The sequence below is a fragment of the Amphiprion ocellaris genome, chromosome 13 (genome assembly GCF_022539595.1).
Source record: "Amphiprion ocellaris isolate individual 3 ecotype Okinawa chromosome 13, ASM2253959v1, whole genome shotgun sequence".
In the NCBI taxonomy this organism is placed as follows: Eukaryota; Metazoa; Chordata; class Actinopteri; family Pomacentridae; genus Amphiprion; species Amphiprion ocellaris.
Genome location: NC_072778.1, coordinates 17,581,365 through 17,599,891, shown reverse-complemented (window position 1 = coordinate 17,599,891; position 18,527 = coordinate 17,581,365). Strand labels below are relative to the sequence as shown.

General features: G+C 39.0%; 1 protein-coding gene across 1 annotated transcript in view; it reads left to right on the top strand.

Moving 5' to 3' along the window:
• LOC111582310 (neuronal acetylcholine receptor subunit alpha-7-like) overlaps positions 1 to 7,307 on the top strand; it is a 36,950-nt gene extending 29,643 nt beyond the window's left edge. The window contains exons 6-9 of the mRNA XM_023290927.3: positions 1,385 to 1,579; positions 2,468 to 2,554; positions 4,472 to 4,581; positions 4,691 to 7,307. Coding sequence (XP_023146695.1) covers positions 1,385 to 1,579; positions 2,468 to 2,554; positions 4,472 to 4,581; positions 4,691 to 5,314 — 1,016 coding nt within the window. The 3' untranslated portion in view covers positions 5,315 to 7,307. The remainder of the gene's footprint in view (positions 1 to 1,384; positions 1,580 to 2,467; positions 2,555 to 4,471; positions 4,582 to 4,690) is intronic.
• Positions 7,308 to 18,527: the final 11,220 nt, after the last annotated feature.

The following is an 18,527-nucleotide window of genomic DNA, read 5'->3' as shown; positions in this document are numbered from 1 at the left end:
CTGAAGCCAGCTGCTGTTTGATTACTGTCTTGAAGGAAAAATAACACCCATTAATCTTGAAAATGTTAATATTTCTACTTGAGCCAACATGTAAAAAATTGTGGATAACAAAGGGACAATGGAGGCTTTAAACTTACTGCAGCTTATGTCTCATATGTCTCTTCAAATTGACTAGTAGAGCATGGAATTTAATAGATAGCTAGCATTATGTGCACATACATACATGTTTAAAACAATAAAATACATCCTCATTTTTCACAGTCCCAAGTGCAAGCCTAGGCTTAATTAGTATTAATGGAAGGAGCGTTTTGAGATAAAACTTTGATGATAAATCGTCACGATGTAAAATGGCATGCACAGTACATAATAAAACTTGTCACCATTAAATTAAGTGCCTGTAACATAAAACAAACCAGAACAAAATCAGTGCATATTGTATAAAAACTGTGTCATGTGATCAAGATTGCTGTCTACTTAAATTTGTGTATTGTAAGTCAAAACCTCTTTATACAATCACCTCCAGAGATTTCTCTATCAAAGCACTGCCAACAAAATTTGGAATCAGTTCCCTCTGACTGATGTTTTCAATGTGTCCCTAAAGAGTGGTGTAATGCACCACTGGTCTACCTAAATCAACATTTGCATGATTATAATAATACACATCAAAGCTAATGAAATGACAAAAGTGTTGCTTCACAGGCAGCTTCCAGTGACTGTTGTATAAATATTTTTTCACCGTGGGACACCATTTGGGTTGATGTAACTGGTTGAACTGGAAAGGGGGAGAATTTTTGGAAGACCTCCCAGGTAGTGTGTTTCCAGCTGGGAAAGAGTAGAAGAAGATCCCATTGCTGGGGTGATGGTTAGCTGGAAATGGGTGTCAGTTCAGGAGCAGATGGCTTGCAATAGGGCTGTTTGACAGGCGTTGGCAGGCGTGTAGCCAGGCCATATGTGAGTGCAGCACACCACATCCTGGAGTTGAAGGTGAGAAAATTGTACCATCAAATTCTAAATAATTCACCTATTTTTTTTTTCATTATGACTTGCTGAATTATTCAAGAAAAAGTTCAGTAAATGTAGAGACACGTCTGTGTCTGGCTCGAATTCACTCCAGTGGAAAGTTTTTGGGGTCATGGAAATAATATTCAGATCAGTGAACTCTGGAGTGGGGCATTCCTAATATTGTCCAGCAAATATTCAGAGCCATATTTTCTCTCTTCAATCAATTCATCCATGTCTATAGACAGATAATATATCCATACAGTTTTTAATTAGCTATTTGTCAGATGTGTTTTTTTTTAGTTTACAGGTGCTTAAATCCTCAAACTGACTTACTTCTTCAGTCCACAAACAACTTCTCTGTATGTGTTTGCTTCTCCCTCAGGTGTGCCAGCCAAGCGTAATGAACTATACTACGACTGCTGCAAGGAGCCCTACCCTGATGTGACATTTACAGTCACTATGCGCCGCAGGACTCTATATTATGGACTAAACCTGCTCATTCCCTGTGTGCTGATCTCTGGCTTGGCCCTGCTGGTTTTCCTTTTACCTGCAGACTCTGGAGAAAAGATCTCTCTGGGTGAGAGAGATGCAGAACAAACATGGAAAGTTTACTGCACATATATTAGCATTGCTGTATATGTTGGCCTAACACAGAAAAAACAACTATTTATTTGAGGTCATTTGGATAGATTGTCAACATTATATAGTTTGTCCACAAGAGTTACTTAGTCAGTGTAAAATACCACTTCATCACTGTCAAGGTTGTTTGTTATATCAATTTATCTTTAAAAAACACTGTTGGTTAATATACTGTTTGTTTTTTTACTAACTACCAGTAACTGATATCTGCTTCCAAAACCCAGTACTTAAATGACTTTGCTTTGCTCCATTCTGGAAATATTCGCAATTGATCCAAGTAAAACACAGAAACAAGGGAAGAAAACAACATTTTTGTACAGCTTTTACAAGGTTGCTTTAGGTTTTAACTTTTTGAAGAAATCAACAAACTTTTTTTTTTTAAGGTTTAAAGATGTTAAAGTTTATACAAATGCAGTGCACTCACATGTTAGCACTGGTATATTTGTCTACAAAAACATCCCTATGAATCATGGATCAAGCCATGAATACATGCATGTCAAATCGCCTTGGAAAAATTGAATTTCAAAATAAGAGGCTTGCCACTAAATCCATTCTATCAGTTCAGTGACTTGATAAATGGCCATCTGTCGATGAGCAGTCACCGGTTACAAAGTCGCAGAGTTTTAGGGTTTTCTGGAGCTCTAACCTACCTTGGACACGTCAGATCAGTCACCAGCTAACAAATGGTTGTAGTCAAGAGAACATAACTGATTACATACATAAGTAATTACAGGAATAATTTCATACTCCAGTGACCCTGATCACGTCGTTACATATATATGCTCAAGTACTTTCTCCCTGCGTCTCTCTCAATCTCTGTCTCCAGGCATCACTGTGCTGCTTTCGCTAACTGTCTTCATGCTTCTGGTAGCAGAGATCATGCCTGCCACGTCTGATTCCGTTCCTCTCATTGGTGGGTTATATTTCTTTGTCTGCGTGAGTACATGTGACATTTTCAATCGTGCGTGAAAGTAGAAACGTTGCATCTATGAACATACATTACTGATCAGCTGATAGTCTTTCTGACTGTATTTCTCGGGCTGCTGAACATGTATTGAATGTGAAGCGCTTTCAATATAAGCTTCTGTCTGACCTCTGTGTATAATGTATAATGTCTCCCGGAAAAATAATAAATACAAAGCATCTCTGGGTCTTCCTGGGCTTTGGTTTGAGTAGCTTGAGGGTGTCTATACATAATTCTCAATGCTGCTGGATGAGGGATGGAGTTGATTAGGTGGCCATGAACAACTTGTCAGCACTCTTAATGGGTGGTGAAATATCTGATTCTTCAGTGAGGACGAAAGAAGGAAAAAGTGAGTTGATGTAACATATAAAAGAGTGAAGTGGCCAAGAGATAGAAGAAGATACCTTGGGGCTTAAATTCTCAGAGAGGACCTTGAAGAAGACCAAGACATGTTATTAGGCTTTTAGCACGCCGCATTCAGCTGTTATCACAAAAAGAAGTATTGTACCTTTTCTTTTTATTGGTTTGCATGTGTTAGTGTGTGCCAGTTAAAGCTTGTTCTGTGACATATGCAATATGTAGTTATGTGAGTGTTTCAGTATAAGTAGAGTTTGGCCATGCTGAACTTCCATCAATGAAGTGACAACTGAGAAAACCTTGAAAAATGCTTTATCAATGGAATGATTTATCAATCTTTTAAGTTCCAAAGACCTGAACACCATCTTGTGAACTCTCAGTATTATGTCCCTCTGCATCACCGTGGTCGAATGTGGAGGTGAGTTATTGTAGCAGTTTGAACTTGACCGTAAGTATATAATGCAAGTTTTCAACAGTGCTACGAAAGTCAGGCACATGTCCTTTATCGTCAGCCTGTTATCACCAGATAAGCTAAGTGTGTTCATTTAATTTTACTTCATTTAGTTAGACCTGTCTTATCTGGTTCAAGACCACTTGGCTCAGTTCATTTTAATTCTGTTCACTTGTAATACATTTTTAATTTGGTTGTTTCAGCCATGAATAACAATGGGGTTGGTGACTGACAGTCTCACAATTATCTTTTAAGTTATTATGCATCATATATTTTGGCAGACTTTTTTTTGACTCTCCTCTCATAAAGTAAACCAAAAATGACAGGATGCAGCAAATGGCCTTCCACCTTTTCCCCATACATCCTTTCACATCAATGTCCTGACTTTCTGCCTTCCTAATCTCACTTCCCATGTCTTCGTTTACTGTCCTCTGCTCTACTGTCTTTATCCTTCTTCTCTTTCTTAAGCTTCTTCCTTCTTCTCATCCATCTTTCTTTTCATCATCCTAACAACTAACCCCTGAGCACATGAGGTCATGTGAAGTTTGACTTTGCTGGCGCTGCAATCATATTTTGCTGTTAGCTCTTCTGGGTTCACAGCATGTACATGCTGGGAAAGAGCAAAACCTCCTCCTTACTGTTCACTGAAAACATCCCTCCTGAACCAGCCCTGATCTCTCCCTCTCTCCTGCTCTTTCTCTCTGCTGTTTTCTTTGGTTTGTTTACCCCTATTCTCTGTTTTGTCACAATTTTTGAACCACTTTTATTCACCCAGCTTGAGTTCAAGTGTGCATCTTTTCCCTTCGGCATTCTAACTTATTGCAGATTGAGCAGACTTTCCGTCCTTTCATGCTAGACTGTGAAATCAACCAATTCTTTTCCAGACTTAATTCAATCTTTATGTTTTTACCTGTTACTACGTGCTAATTGAATATGGCCACTGTGTACCTAAAGGAGGGCTAAAAGGGGAAAACATTCAACAAGTAATAAAATTAATGCCAACAGATGTAACTGAGCAAAAAATAAAAGCATGTTCATGTTTTCTGTGTCCTCAACAGCTCAGTACTTTGCCAGCACCATGATGATTGTGGGAATGTCTGTAGTGGTGACAGTTATCGTCCTGCAATTTCACCATCATGACCCTCATGGGGGCAAGATGCCTAAGTGGGTGAGTGACTGAAGCTAATTTAATCACATAATCATCAAGATGTTTAGCACAAATGTTTATGTGACTGTGTTATCATGTGTGTGTGCTGATGATGTCTTTCTCCTCTCAGGTTCGGGTGGTCCTGTTGAACTGGTGTGCCTGGTTTCTCCGCATGAAACAACCCGGTGATGAGCGCAAGCGGCCTGGTTACAAGTACCGTCACACCACCCAGCACCACTCCAGCACCAGCTCCATAGAGATGGGCACAATACCGAGCCTCACGGTGCCTCTGTCACAGACGTCCTGCCCGCCCTGCCCCACAGGAACCTCCAACGGCTCCATGAGCCTCTACTTTGGCAATTACCACCCCATAGACAACCCACACTGCCCACCTTCCAGCGACTCCGGGGTAGCACTTGGGGGACGCGCCCATGGTTCCCCCAGTGAAGACGTTGAGCCACCTGGAGGGGTTGGAAGCGGTGTTGGAAGCCTGGGGATGGGAGTTGGAGGCGGGATGGGAGTAAGCATACCCCCACCAGAGATCCAACGCATCTTGGAGGAGGTGTCGTACATAGCGCAGAGGTTCCGGGACCAGGATGAGGCTGAGGCAATCTGCAGTGAGTGGAAGTTTGCAGCAGCGGTGGTGGACCGGCTGTGTCTGGTGGCCTTCTCTCTCTTTTCCATCATTTGCACCTTCACTATCCTCATGTCAGCGCCCAACTTCATAGAGGCTGTTTCCAAGGACTTCACATAACTGTTTGCAGCAGGAGGCAGGTAGAAGGTGTAAAACAATTAGGGATAAAGAGGAGGTTGTGAGAGAAAGTGGAAGGGAAAGAAAAAAATGTTGGGGTGTAGTCATTTGATAGGGTGGGCTTTTCAGTGTTTCATGAGAAAAAACGTACTATCTTCAGAAACTTGGTGCAAATAGAGAGTAGTAAACAGATACTGAATCAAGCTATAGGTAACTGACCCAATCAGAATATTCATCGTGACCAATAACCTACATCATTATATTACATCCGCACATTCCACATCAAATAAAGAAATGCATATTCATTTTCTGGGCTGCACAGTGACTCGGTGGTTAGCACCGTTGCCTTGCAACTAGAAGATCCCTGGTTTGCATCCTGGGATCTTTCTGCGTGGAGTTTGCATGTTCTCCCTGTGCATATGTGGGTTTTCTCTGGGTACTCCATCTGCCTTCCACAATCTAAAAACATGCTGAGGTTAATTGGTCATTCTAAATTGTCCGTAGGCGTGAATGTGAGTGTGATTGTTTGGCTCTATGTGTAGCCTTGTGATAGACTGGTGACCTGTCCGGGGTGTCCCCTGCCTTCACCTAAGTCATTTGGGATAGACTCCAGCTCCCGCGCGCCCCTAATAAGGATTAAGCGATCTATAGATAATGGATGGATGGATATTCATTTTGCCACTCTGTTCCTATGTCAGAAACACATTATTCCTGTCTCAAAGAAAACTAAACAACGTAGATGCTGAAAACACTTGAAGCAAAATGTTTGGAAACAATAAGTGAAGTAGAAGAGCGCACTGTATATATTTTTTTTACATTAAGATGTTGGTAAGGGGAAGACAATGAGCTACTAATTGTCTTTACCCTGCAAACAATGTAAATATCATTGTTCAGCATTATTCATTAAAAAAACTGCTTTATTTACTGTACAATGACACATACAACACTACAGCACACCTCACTGCAGAACCCCCCATCAGCTGTTGTTGTCCTGGATGTACAAATCCACATGTATGTACAAGCTCCACTTCAGTCTGAGCTCACACGTCCACTGTTAACGTTTTGAACTCTTGATATGGAACTCACAAACTGTTTATAATGAAGCTAGATCCTCGTAATGATGTTAGGCTATAGTTGCTAAAATGAGATGTTTCACTGTGATTCCTATTGTTTTTGTTTTCACTTTGATCAGCAGAGCACTGGTGCTTTGACACAAGTGTATTTTCTTATTCACCTGTTAAGGAATTCCTCTTTTATTTCACTCCTCATTCTGTCTTGCCTGTTCATTTTGAAATATAGACTCTGTAATGTAATAGGAGCAGCTTGGGACAGTGCATAGTAATATTAAAACATCCAGTATATTGTATCAGAGAGTGTTGACTGATATGTATGAGTGTTGACCAGTAACACATGATGTACATGAGTACAGTCAAATAGTGAATGTCGAACTGTACAGGATACCTTTTAATCCAGTGGCCTGACTTGTACAAATTATTGATTTAACCTTTGGAATCAGGTCAAGTAGTTGCACCATATCTGATAAAAAAGAAAGAAAAAACAACTAGTCTGACTGTTGTAAAGTTGCCAGTATTCACATACTTATAAAGGTGAGCAGGGATTTGTTCCTGTTGGACTTGAGAAGTGAACTGTGAAGATGAAGAATGATATTATTTCTGAACCTCTGACACCACAGATAAAGGCCGGAGGCTCATCAGTAAACAGAAAACTTCACAGAACCATTGGCCATTATATTGTTGGAGAATATACTGAAATGTATAGAACTGTCCTACTGTCAGGAAGATTTTTCTGTGTTTTGTAGAGGGAGCCAACAGACTGAAAGTTGTACATGTATTTACTTCCACTTCCAGTTACCAGACACATTTTTGTTGTAACTACACTGGTCTATTTATCTCTTGAGTGTGAATTTTTGACTCTATGTTAATAAAAGACTATTTATTCTCTGTATAACAGGCTCTGATTAAATCTGTGGGAGGGGACAGCTTGTTTCCAAACCAATGGGTTTGTTACTAGTTATCTGAAAGATTCACCACAGAAATAAAACATGAAATAAATAACAACAAACCTGTACAGGTTCACTGCGGTGAATAAATTCAAATTATGTTGTCTGACTCAGAGAATTATGACAAATACCGGTAATAACTGAAAACTGTTGAATAATCTACCACAGACTTTTGCATAATTTAAGGGGCAAATCACCAGCTTCTAGTTTCAGGTCTATTAAACTCAATCTACAAGTTACAAGTTCAGCTGGAGAGCAAGCTGTGAAATGGGAAGAAAACAGATCAGCCAGATGTCTTCACTGCAAAATTTAAAGCCAGGATGTGAGAGGAAATCTAAATGGTTGTGACGGAATAATGATAACAAAACAATGAAAGATTTAAAGATCAGCACATCAGTAAACGCAGCGACCCAACTACTGACAATTACCAAGATTAGTGAGACATTATGGCAGTTACTTTTTTGTCACCAGCTTTTATCACTTCGATGTATTCACCATACTGACATGTTAATGGGCTGACTGTCCTTACAGTGACTGAGAGGCACAACGTAAATAATGAATTCAACCTCAAATGTCAGCCTGTACCAGGAGCCTGAACCTGCTTGGACAGGTTAAAACAACCTCACCAGTACTGGGCAAATGCAATGGTTTTCATTCTGCAAAAACAAATAACATAAATAGGCTGTCACCTTTTGTTTACTACAAGCTCTGGTTTTCCTAGATAGTGGTAGAAAACTGCTTTTGTTCTCAGATAAGGAAGGAAAATATAACACTGAATGGCAGACAAAATCTACTAAAAAAGTAAAAAAGCTAAAATAGGCTGAAAAAGCAAAGAAAACCATGACTAGGAATGTGGGGCATGTTTTTCTTCTGCGATTTAGGAAATATGCTCTGATTTCTTTCTTGTGAGGCCAACAAAGACATCCTTCTCAACTTCCAGTTGTTTGATGTTTTGTGGATGAGCTCCAGTGATTAAAACTGTGCGCAGATGAGGCAGAATGGTTTGTGTTTTTATGTTTTTTAAGAGATAAAGTTTTAGATTTGGAAGTGTGCAGACTGGAGGACTCTGAGTGATTAAAGGGAGACAGGAATCCGACTTTTTAATGGCATCAGTCATGTTCTTGTACAGCACAAAATTTTCCTGCACTCTGCTATGGCCTCAGAATCTTCCTTCTATCACTAATTGCATTTGAAACACCATTACTCAGGCATCATCTTGAGCTTCACAGTCACACTATTTACAGAATGAACATTTGCTGAGGATATGTGTTTTAAAAAAAGCAGTCAGATATTTAAAATACAGTTGGACCAAGAAATATAGGGAGTTTTCTTTTCAAACGTGGAAGTGGCTGAAAAAACACTTTGGTTAATAGGCTGTGACTGGATGCTTGTAATGCTTTACAGTTTTGTTTTTTTTTTTAAATCCAATTCGCACCATCAAAGTGATCAAATTAAAATGGATTTTCACTTTACACATGGATAACTGCCTCTCAGTTAAATTTTTAATTGTTCATGTTTGGATTCTTGGTTGCTTCAAAATTTTATTTTTAGACAAAAAAATGACTAATTATTCCAATTGTCCATACCCGGGGATGGTGGGGAGGAGTCTACAGCCAAATTTGTCCCAGTAAGACATTTGACCATGCAAAAATCTACTGGCTATGCTATTTTTGGAGGCTTTGGACACATATGTGAACATTAGTCACAGACTGAGTAATCTCCCCTGCTACTGGTCCTGAGGGTGTCCCTGTGCAAGTAATGATACAGATCATTAGCTATAACCCATTGGCAAATAAATTAATGAAAGGCTAGATGAATGAATGAGTAAATAAAGTGGCACAAGATTATCAGAGTTATATTATGGACAATATATTGTCTGTGGCATTTCATTAATGTCAAACATTAAGTGTAGCCAGGAAATTATTGCATTGCCAGATTACCATATAAAACATAATGTGGATCACTGTACTGGGTCTAAATGTCTGTAGACTTTATGTCTGTGGTCTATTTTAGCTTAAGACCCCCTCAGACGCTAATGGTACAGCCCAACCACAAGTGCTATATACACAGAAATGAAAAAACATATATAATTTGCCAATTTTTAAAGTTTGTTTTTGTTCAAAAATGAAATTTTGAAGCAACAACCCAAACATGAATGATTAAGAATTACACTGAGACAATGATAATAACTGAATTGAAAAAAATATTGACAAAATGACTTTCAATCCTATTTTTCATTTGGATTTATTGAAAACTCAAGTTTAACAAAGAGCTGCCAATTAACCAGACCCAACTGAAACAAATACCTAACAGATTATACTCCCTTATGGTTCTTTATGGAAAATATACTGATTAACAGTGTAGTTATTCTGATTAACAGCAAAATCCATCCATCCATTATCTATACACCCCTAAATCCTCATTAGGGTCGTGGAGGGGCTGGAGTCTATCCCAGCTGACTTAGGGTGAAGACAGGTGACACCCTGGACAGATCACCAGTCTATCACAGGACTACATATACAGACTAACAGTCATACTCACATTCACACCTACGGACAATTTAGAATCAACAATTCACCTCAGCATGTTTTTAGATTGTGGAAGGCAGATGGAGTACCCAGAGAAAACCCATGCGGAGAACATGCAAGCGCCATGCAGAAAGATCCCAGGCCGGGACATGAACCAGGGATCTCCTAGCTGTGAAGCAACAATGCTAACCACCCATTCACTGTGCAGCACAGATCTGAGAAAAAGAACAGCTGAAAAGAACCCTCTTGCTCTTATATTTGAGGATTGTTTATTTTGTCTGGATGTTTTGCCACCAAACTGTATTTAATTACAGTACCATGTTACCATTTTAATATACAGTCTTTTATGACATAATAACCACTGATATTGATAGAGGTATTCTCAAGACTCCGTGAGAAATCTGTGTATCAAGTGAAATATATATATTAAATAGAAACAAGGTTTGTTGAAGGTGGATTGATTCTAATTTGCTTTTCCTCTAACTGACTCATTTCATGAAAAGTTTGAAAATAGAACCGGTTACAACTGAAGCAATGACAATATTCATTTTAATTGTTAAAATGCACCAAAATGCAATCAAAAATAAACATATTTCAACATGTTTTAGTAAACCAAAAAAAATCTAATCAAGTTTATATAAAAGAATAAAATAGTCTGGTGTATTTAGTTAGCATACAAATTAGTTGCCTTACCACTGATCTTATATACATAAAATAATTATTGTGTGTATAGCATTGGGATACTAAAGTACTGACTTACAACTCGTGCACCATGACAGTACTCTAATCTTTAATTAAAAATGCATATGGATAAAGATGAGCGAAACAGTCAGTGACAGAGACAGATGAAAGTACTGCAGCTCATTGGCAGCACTTTGAACAAGCTTTCTAAAAAGAGAATAAGGATAAAATGTTAAATCTCCTGATGGATAAATGAGACATCAAACTGTATGAGAAATAATAGTTGTAACAGTTAACATTTGGACAATTCATACTGTAAACATAAGAGCAGCTGCAGTAGCTATGAAACTGCATCCTAATAAAACTGCCCCATTAAAATGTGATGCCATTTTGAATTTTGAAATGGAACAAGGAAGCTGTGTTAAAGCTTCGGTGGTTTTCATGACCCACGACTGCTGTTTCTTTGATCTCTCCACGCTGTAGGTACAGTATATTCTCTACAATGTCTGGCCTACTTTTACAATTCCACAGGGTATATAATGTTACATTTTGGTGGAAAAGATATAGAAAAATGGGAATATGCATGAAATCTGAATAACTGCAGTGTGGAAGAGGATGAAAAGTCAAATAGGGAAGAAAAAGACAGACAAAACATCTCAGGGAGAATGACAACAGCAGCTCAGAAGAACAGAGAAGTGAACCAACACCAAACCCAAATAGGGTTCCTTTACATTCACTAAGATGAGCACAGTAAAAATAAATCAGTTTATGATATAGTTTACATGTAAATGGTCTGCTTAAATGAAAAGAGAGCGCGGATGAGATTACACTAAAGGGCAAGGACCAGTTAGTAGCCCATATAAAAGAATATTACATAACTGAGGATAAACAGAGAATCCCTGCTACAAGTCAAGATTATAGGTTAAGGATAGAAGTGGTAAGACTAAGCTCTGGCATGCCACATGTTCATGTATTTGCAAATATATGTGTGTGTTTATGTGTGTGTTGTGCCTGAAGGCTCTCAAGGAATTTTGGCTGAAAGACAAGCAGCTTCTCTCCCTTTATATTGTGTTAAAAGTTAATCCCTCTTTCTCCGTTTCTGCAAAACAGGCCACCTTGGTTTTGTTTTGCTTACCTGAGCTACACACTTGATGTTTGGAAGTGTGTCAAGGTGTGTGTGTGTGTGTGTGTGTGTGTGTGTGTGTGTGTGTGTGTGTGTGTGTGTGTGTGTGTGTGTGTGTGTACGTGTGTGTGTGGTCAGTGAATTGTTAGAGATGTGTCAAGAGTTAGAAGAAGCAACAAACCTATCCTGTCCCCCACTAAGTGGATGGTTTAATACTGTGGTGAACAAATATGATTGTGGTAAACAAGCCACTCCCCCAGTTCAGCGCTGAATTTCCAACAGTTCCAGCCCATAACAAGACACCGTAGCTCATGAAACACAACCTGCAGCAAAACCCAAACCAGAGCATGCAGCGACATCGAAGCCAGAGCCAGGACGAGGCTATCTTGCTCAATCAAATACTGCCCCTAAAATATCTACTAGGAGTTTATCAAGCAGAATCCACACAACAGATGGCTGATCTTCAGAAACTATTCAACAACTGGAAGTAACAAGAGGAAAAAAAAGGAGGCCCACAAACTCCAAGCTAAAAATGCAATTACAAAACATTCAGCTACAATATAACAAGCAACAGTGCCAGTGGGAGAAAGAGGGATGCCGTCTTCTGGTGATGCTTCACCAGGAAACATCAGAAGGTGTCATTTTCCAAAGAAAAAGAGGACTTGGACCGGGAAACAATTTAAAAAGAAGATTTTAAACACGAGGTGGAGGAGGGGGGTAGGGGGAGAAGTCCTGGTGGAAGAGGTTCCTTTAGCTCTTTAAGAGAACTGGAGTGACCAAATCTCAGTCTGAGTCCTGATACCAGTCGACCCTCTTTCCTTTAACCTCTGCTTAAACTATGTTTATATACATTTCATGGTAACATATATTATCATGTCATGGAAATATATATTACCATGTTAACATAGATTCAAAAACAGTAGAAAGTCTTATATAACACAATTTAATAATACAATATAATATATCATCTAACAATAAAAATTTTATATTTAACAGAATGCTTCTTAGATCTGTTCTGTACCAAAATTCTGAGTTGCTGTTAAAAAAACAAACTATTTCAATCTGTTGTTGTGCAGTTGTGATTATGCACTAGTTTCTGTTTTCATGAAGGTAATATACAAACACACGTCTCGCTAATCAATGAAGGAGTGTCTATATTTCTGTTAACCAGACATTTTAACAATCTTTCTTTGGATCTACATCAAAGTTGGTGGGTTTACTGTTGGCACTCGAGGAAGAGCAATGCTGAGTTTGAAGCTGTTTGAATGAGCAGAGGCTATTTGAATTGTCGTTTTGTGGTTTCAACTCATCAGAACCAACAATCCTGGTTCCAGGGTTCCTTCTGCATCCATTCACATCTGCAGCATCATTCTTTCCAGTGTTTCACTGCCAGCAGAGCTGTACAGATTATTACCAGAGCTGTACAGGTTAATCCTGGCGACATAACTACTACTCTAAACTGGGCGCACGTTATGGTTTTCTCTCATTTGTTTCTCTCCTGAATGAAATATTTAGCGCATGTACAGTCATTTATAATTTCAGTGACTCAGTGGCCAAGAGGGGGAGAGCTTGTTTCTGCAGATTTCCAGTGAAAGTTAAACACACGAACTTCATCTATTTATTCACCTGAGGCAACTGAAAACATGACCTAAAAGAGGGAAGAGCTACGATAATGCATGGATGTTTTACTGAAATGCTTATACTTCACAGGTGTACTTGTAGATCAAGGTTATTAGACTCACCAGGTAGATACTGTATACTGCAATGATGTGGTTCATCTGCACCCACTCGACATCCCTTTCAAAAGCATCTAAAGAGGACAGATTGCATCAACCTCATTTCTAATTCAACGCATCAAAATATTTTGCTTATGTACTCACTGAAATGAGTTTAATCCATAAATAGTGTCATGACAGATCCAGATACTAGAAGGAAAAGCAGAAGTGGGTGAGCTAAATAACACATGAGAGAAGGCCTTATGTTCTCATCTCCATTGTTCTGGTTGCATTTTTTCAGTCAAGCATTTTTGTTAGCTTCAAAGAAGACCAAAAAACAAGGCCAAAAACTTTGGCAACTATGGACATCGGTCTCGTACGTAACCGTTTCGGTTGTTTCTGTCAACAAGTCAATACAATGAAGCATTTGTGAACCATGTAGAACATATTCCTGTTAAAATGGAGGAAAATGACCAGTTCAGAATACTGTAAACCCACTGGTGGATGTATTTGAACCAATACTACATAGAAAGTTCCGATAACGGTAACTTGACTTTTTTTTTACAGAAAGCGAGCTGAAAAGCTTTTTCCACACTCCAGAAGTATGAGGAAGATAACAGAATTGGAAATACCTGAGGGTTATCGAAAGTTTGAAGTCTTGATTGACAGCTTTGGGAAATATAAAGCCAAGGCAAACATTTTTTAGAAGTTTGCATCAGGTCTGAGCTCTGGCAGAGGAATCGTGTGTTTAGAAATGGTTGCAGTCCATTTTTTATTCATGACAGCCATCTCGGCTGCTATATTGTATAGCCGAGCTCCCATCAGATATTTCCGATGCTGCAAAGATGTGATGGAAATCTGTAGGCTGCAGGACAACAGATGGTCAGAGTTAAAGGTGTTCAGTAAGGGAAATTCAGAGGTATTGTGTTGAACTTGATTGGTATCAGTGACGATGTTCTTATCAAACGGCTATGTGTCTGTGAGAGATGTCAGTGAATGCAGCTCTTTTTAGTTTGCCATTTAGTGCCGTTTAGCACTCTTTCCCTGCGAGGGACTGATGCCACTGTACTGCTGTTTTCAGAGAATGTTGGGCTGTCAGTTGATCTGCTTCATTTCCTAGCTGACTTTTATAGCGCTAACATTTTAGCAGAAGTCAATAGGGTTTAATATGGCATGTGCGTCATCTCCACTGTGAGCAATTATCAATCAATATATTTTAATAAATCCAGAATATTAGCCACTAAATGCAGATCACGCAGAGTTGACATTCAATTTTTTTTTTCAAGACATTATCTTGACTGACCTTTGGAATAAACAAATAAAAGCACACCAAAAATGTAACAAGCTAGAGATGCTTATTCTTTTCACAATTAAACTACAGTATTGAGACTAATGTTGTCAAGCAAGGACAATCTGATTTTCTTCTGATTACAACAAACTGCCCTGGCAACAAAATAATATATATGTTCAGGATTCTGCTCAGAAACGAGCACTGCGTTGATTTTGTGTGACTGTATTCAATCTAAACACAATAATATCTTGTCATGCTGGGAAAATCACAATCTTCTAAATCATTTTAACCTTGTAATCATTCAGGGATTTGGGGCTTCAGAGCAGTCGCTCACCACATCACACTTTTTAATTAGAAATCTGTTTCTCCTTATATTCCTCAGAGATGGGACAATTTTATGAGGGATCAGAACACAACAGTGGTGAGAAGGTGGTGGCTTAGCAACAAATATGCAATACAGTATACACATTAAATTCCCATCATGCTCGTTGTTCTGTCGTAATAGCTATTAAAATTCCAATGTTATTGCGGCACTGAGACTTTATTTGAACCTATAGAGCTGGATTAGACCTAAACTCAGCATCTTGGACTTGACAGAAACACACCATTACCATGAAATACTACATTACCATGTTCTGGTGGTGCTTCTCTGCAACAGGACTTGGGTTTTAGAAGGTAGATGTTAAAAGGAAGAAGCGAAATACAGAGGAGTCCTGGAAGAAAATGGTTTAATGGACTTTTGCCTATAGTATCAAGCTGGAATATGGTCTTTGATGCTTTAAACTGATGCAAATAACTACTCTCTATGCTTAACATCACAGTATTGTAAAGTATCTTACATCATAAAAACTAGTTAACAGTGTTTGGGAAAACAATTGGTTGGAACAGATGCATGAACCCTGATCTCATCAACACCGCCTGGTGTACATAGCAAACCCCCAGTGGGGAGCTGCCGCTAATCATCAAGTGCTTCAAAAACACAGCCAGATTATCAAGTGGCTTCTGAAATGACAACATGTAGACAAGTGGTGTTGTTGTCACTGCTGTTGTGTTTGTCACTGTTATTGTTTTTTGTCGGACCAGCAACAGGAAGCTCTGATGTGTGAATCTAATGATGTAAAGTCTAAGTGGTCACATGGCAAAGTGAAAGACTGGGCGTCTGGGCTCCACACATCCACACATGCAAAATTACAGCCAGCGCTTCTGGACCCACACTCGCACATAAACACGCACATGCTTGCACACCATCTACATTCGCACACACTGTGCACAGAAGGAGTTTGAGTGAGACCAGATTGCATGTTAAGAGAGTGTCAGACTGCTGCGCTCAGCATGTGAATGATGTATCCTTCACAGGAAATCAAAAAGTTATGAACCAAGTTATGAACCACAACAAACGTCTTCCTTTGCTTTCTGAGAATACAGATTAAAATCTAATCTGTGATGGTTAATAATGCAACTATAGTAGAATAATATACTGTAGGAGAATTATTTTGAATTTTCAAATCATAAACAGGTCAAGGAAGCTCAAAGTGAGGAAAAGGGGAGGAAAGTAATGAAATCCATAAAAAAGTTATTGGATGAAGCTCAACCTTATTACCATTCAATATGGCCACGACCTCTGCCTGCTGAACTGCTGGCCCAGCATTATTATTTAAAATAAAATGAAGCTCTCGCTGGGTGTTTCTGTGTGTGGCAGGTGGATTATGGGCGGTTGGAATTGTGTGTGTTTATGGTTGGTAGGTGGGCTTTGGCAGTCATATGTTATTGCTTCCTCTTCATGCTTTAGCTTGAAAGCTGGGATACATGACATCACCCAAGGACATCGCTGCCTGTCTTGCTTCTTCTTCACATTTTCTCATTCCATTTCCAATCAATCCACCGCCTCCCACAATCCCCTGGAGGGTGGAGTTAAGAAACAACCAGCTGGTGGCTGTTACCTCACCAGATGATTGTCCTTTTCTGCTCTGCATGCTGCAAGGACGCCTGCTGCTAATCCAGTCAAATCAAGTTGAAACAATCTCACACGACAACACTCCAAACAGAACATTAGTTAGATCACTTTCTACTCTGTTGTTGCTCGCTTGGTAAAAGTTTGGTTCTACTGATGGCAATGCCAGTCTGTCAGTTGATCAGTTTTGGTCCAGACTAAAATATCCCAACAACTATTAAACAGATGGCCATGAAATGTCGTGCATGCGTTCAGATTGACAAGATGATGAATCCCAATGTGATCCTCTGACTTCCTCTGTTGAAATATCTCAAGGACTATGAAATGGATTGCTGTGAAATTTGGCACAGGTATCCATGGTGACTAAAGGATGAATCTTGACTGCAATGATTCCCGGATTTTTCACGTTGCACCACTATGAGGTTAAATCTTGTATGTAGAGTAAATTGTCTTGAAAACAGCTGATGGATTTTCAAGCAAACAGAAACAAAAATGAGCATCAAATATAAGACATTGTTACTTTTGATTCCATGAACTAGATTGTAATCATTACGCAGTAATTGTGGCAAAAGTTCAGGCACTAAGTAACCCCCATTTGACAGATATTGCAGGTTATAAACTGTTTTTTTAGCAGCTAAAAAAGATAAGAGTTATTTATTGCAATAAAGCATACGTGTGCATGTGGGTATACTGTCACACTGTCTCATAGGGAAGTTTGTCTCTCACATCACTCCCAGGACACAGAACAAGATGGAGGTCAGTCTCACTAACAAGCCACTCCAAGGACTTGTGATAAAGTGGGTGAGAACTGTCATTTTTCCTCACCACTTGCCCCATGACATTTTCAGTCTACACATTACACAATACTGTTTTCATCATGTGTATTTTGCTTTAATTTCACCATGCAAGTGGAACACTGCAGCACATACCATGTTCAGTTTGTTTGTGTTAATATTATGTTACAGTTTACATCATACGGGGGATTAAAGCAAAACACACAGCTGTTAATTCATTTTAGTTATCTTTTGTTTAGTTTCAGGTAAATGTGGTTTAATTGTTTGTTCCTTTGTTCATACCTACCTTTCCTTGTTCTTACTCACCATGCAGGACTAGAGTTTAAGAGGAGACCACCCAGCACTTCCTGAATTTATACTATTGGAGATGTCAGAGTGACATCACTGGGCCAGACCAAGTGGAGGGTTTCACTTTTTGATGAATGTTTCTTTTGTATCAAAAGGCATCATTCATTTCAAATGTTCAGGTCTAAGGGGGCATTTAGAAATGACAGTGAGCTTTTAGGGTGTACAGTGATGTTGCATGCAGTTTTGCTAACATCAAGGTTATAGAGTAGATCACCACACTGTATGATGGTAGGTCTGAAATGAATAAGGTGTGAATTAAGCATTCAAGTGATTCAAGTGAGGCTGTGCTCCCAAAACGTGCCATTTTTTGAGTAGCAGGGGGTTAATTTTGAAATCATTTTTCCTTGTAAATTATTTTCTTGTGTTGGTTGGCACTTTAAAACTCTAAAATAAAAATGTTCACCTCTTTAGCACACAAGAAGTCTGCTGACTGCCTGCCTACCACATTCCTTGACCTTTTGGCTAGACTATTCTACTGTTCATTCCAAGGCCTTGGGCTCAACCGGGCTTCATGAACATAAACAATAGTGGAAGAGAGACAAACGCAGATGAGAGAGAACACAGTTAATACATGAAATATGCAACATAATAACATACCTGATCTTGGCAGGAAAATGTGGTAAAACCAGTAAAATACAGAATTTCCATCTCAGTATGTTTCAAACCTGCCCATAGATTGTCCATGATATTTAAGTTTGTGAACTGAGTGTGCCTCTAAAAGCATTCCTGAATTAGTTCACGGTGGATTTTCCAACTGAAGAAGCC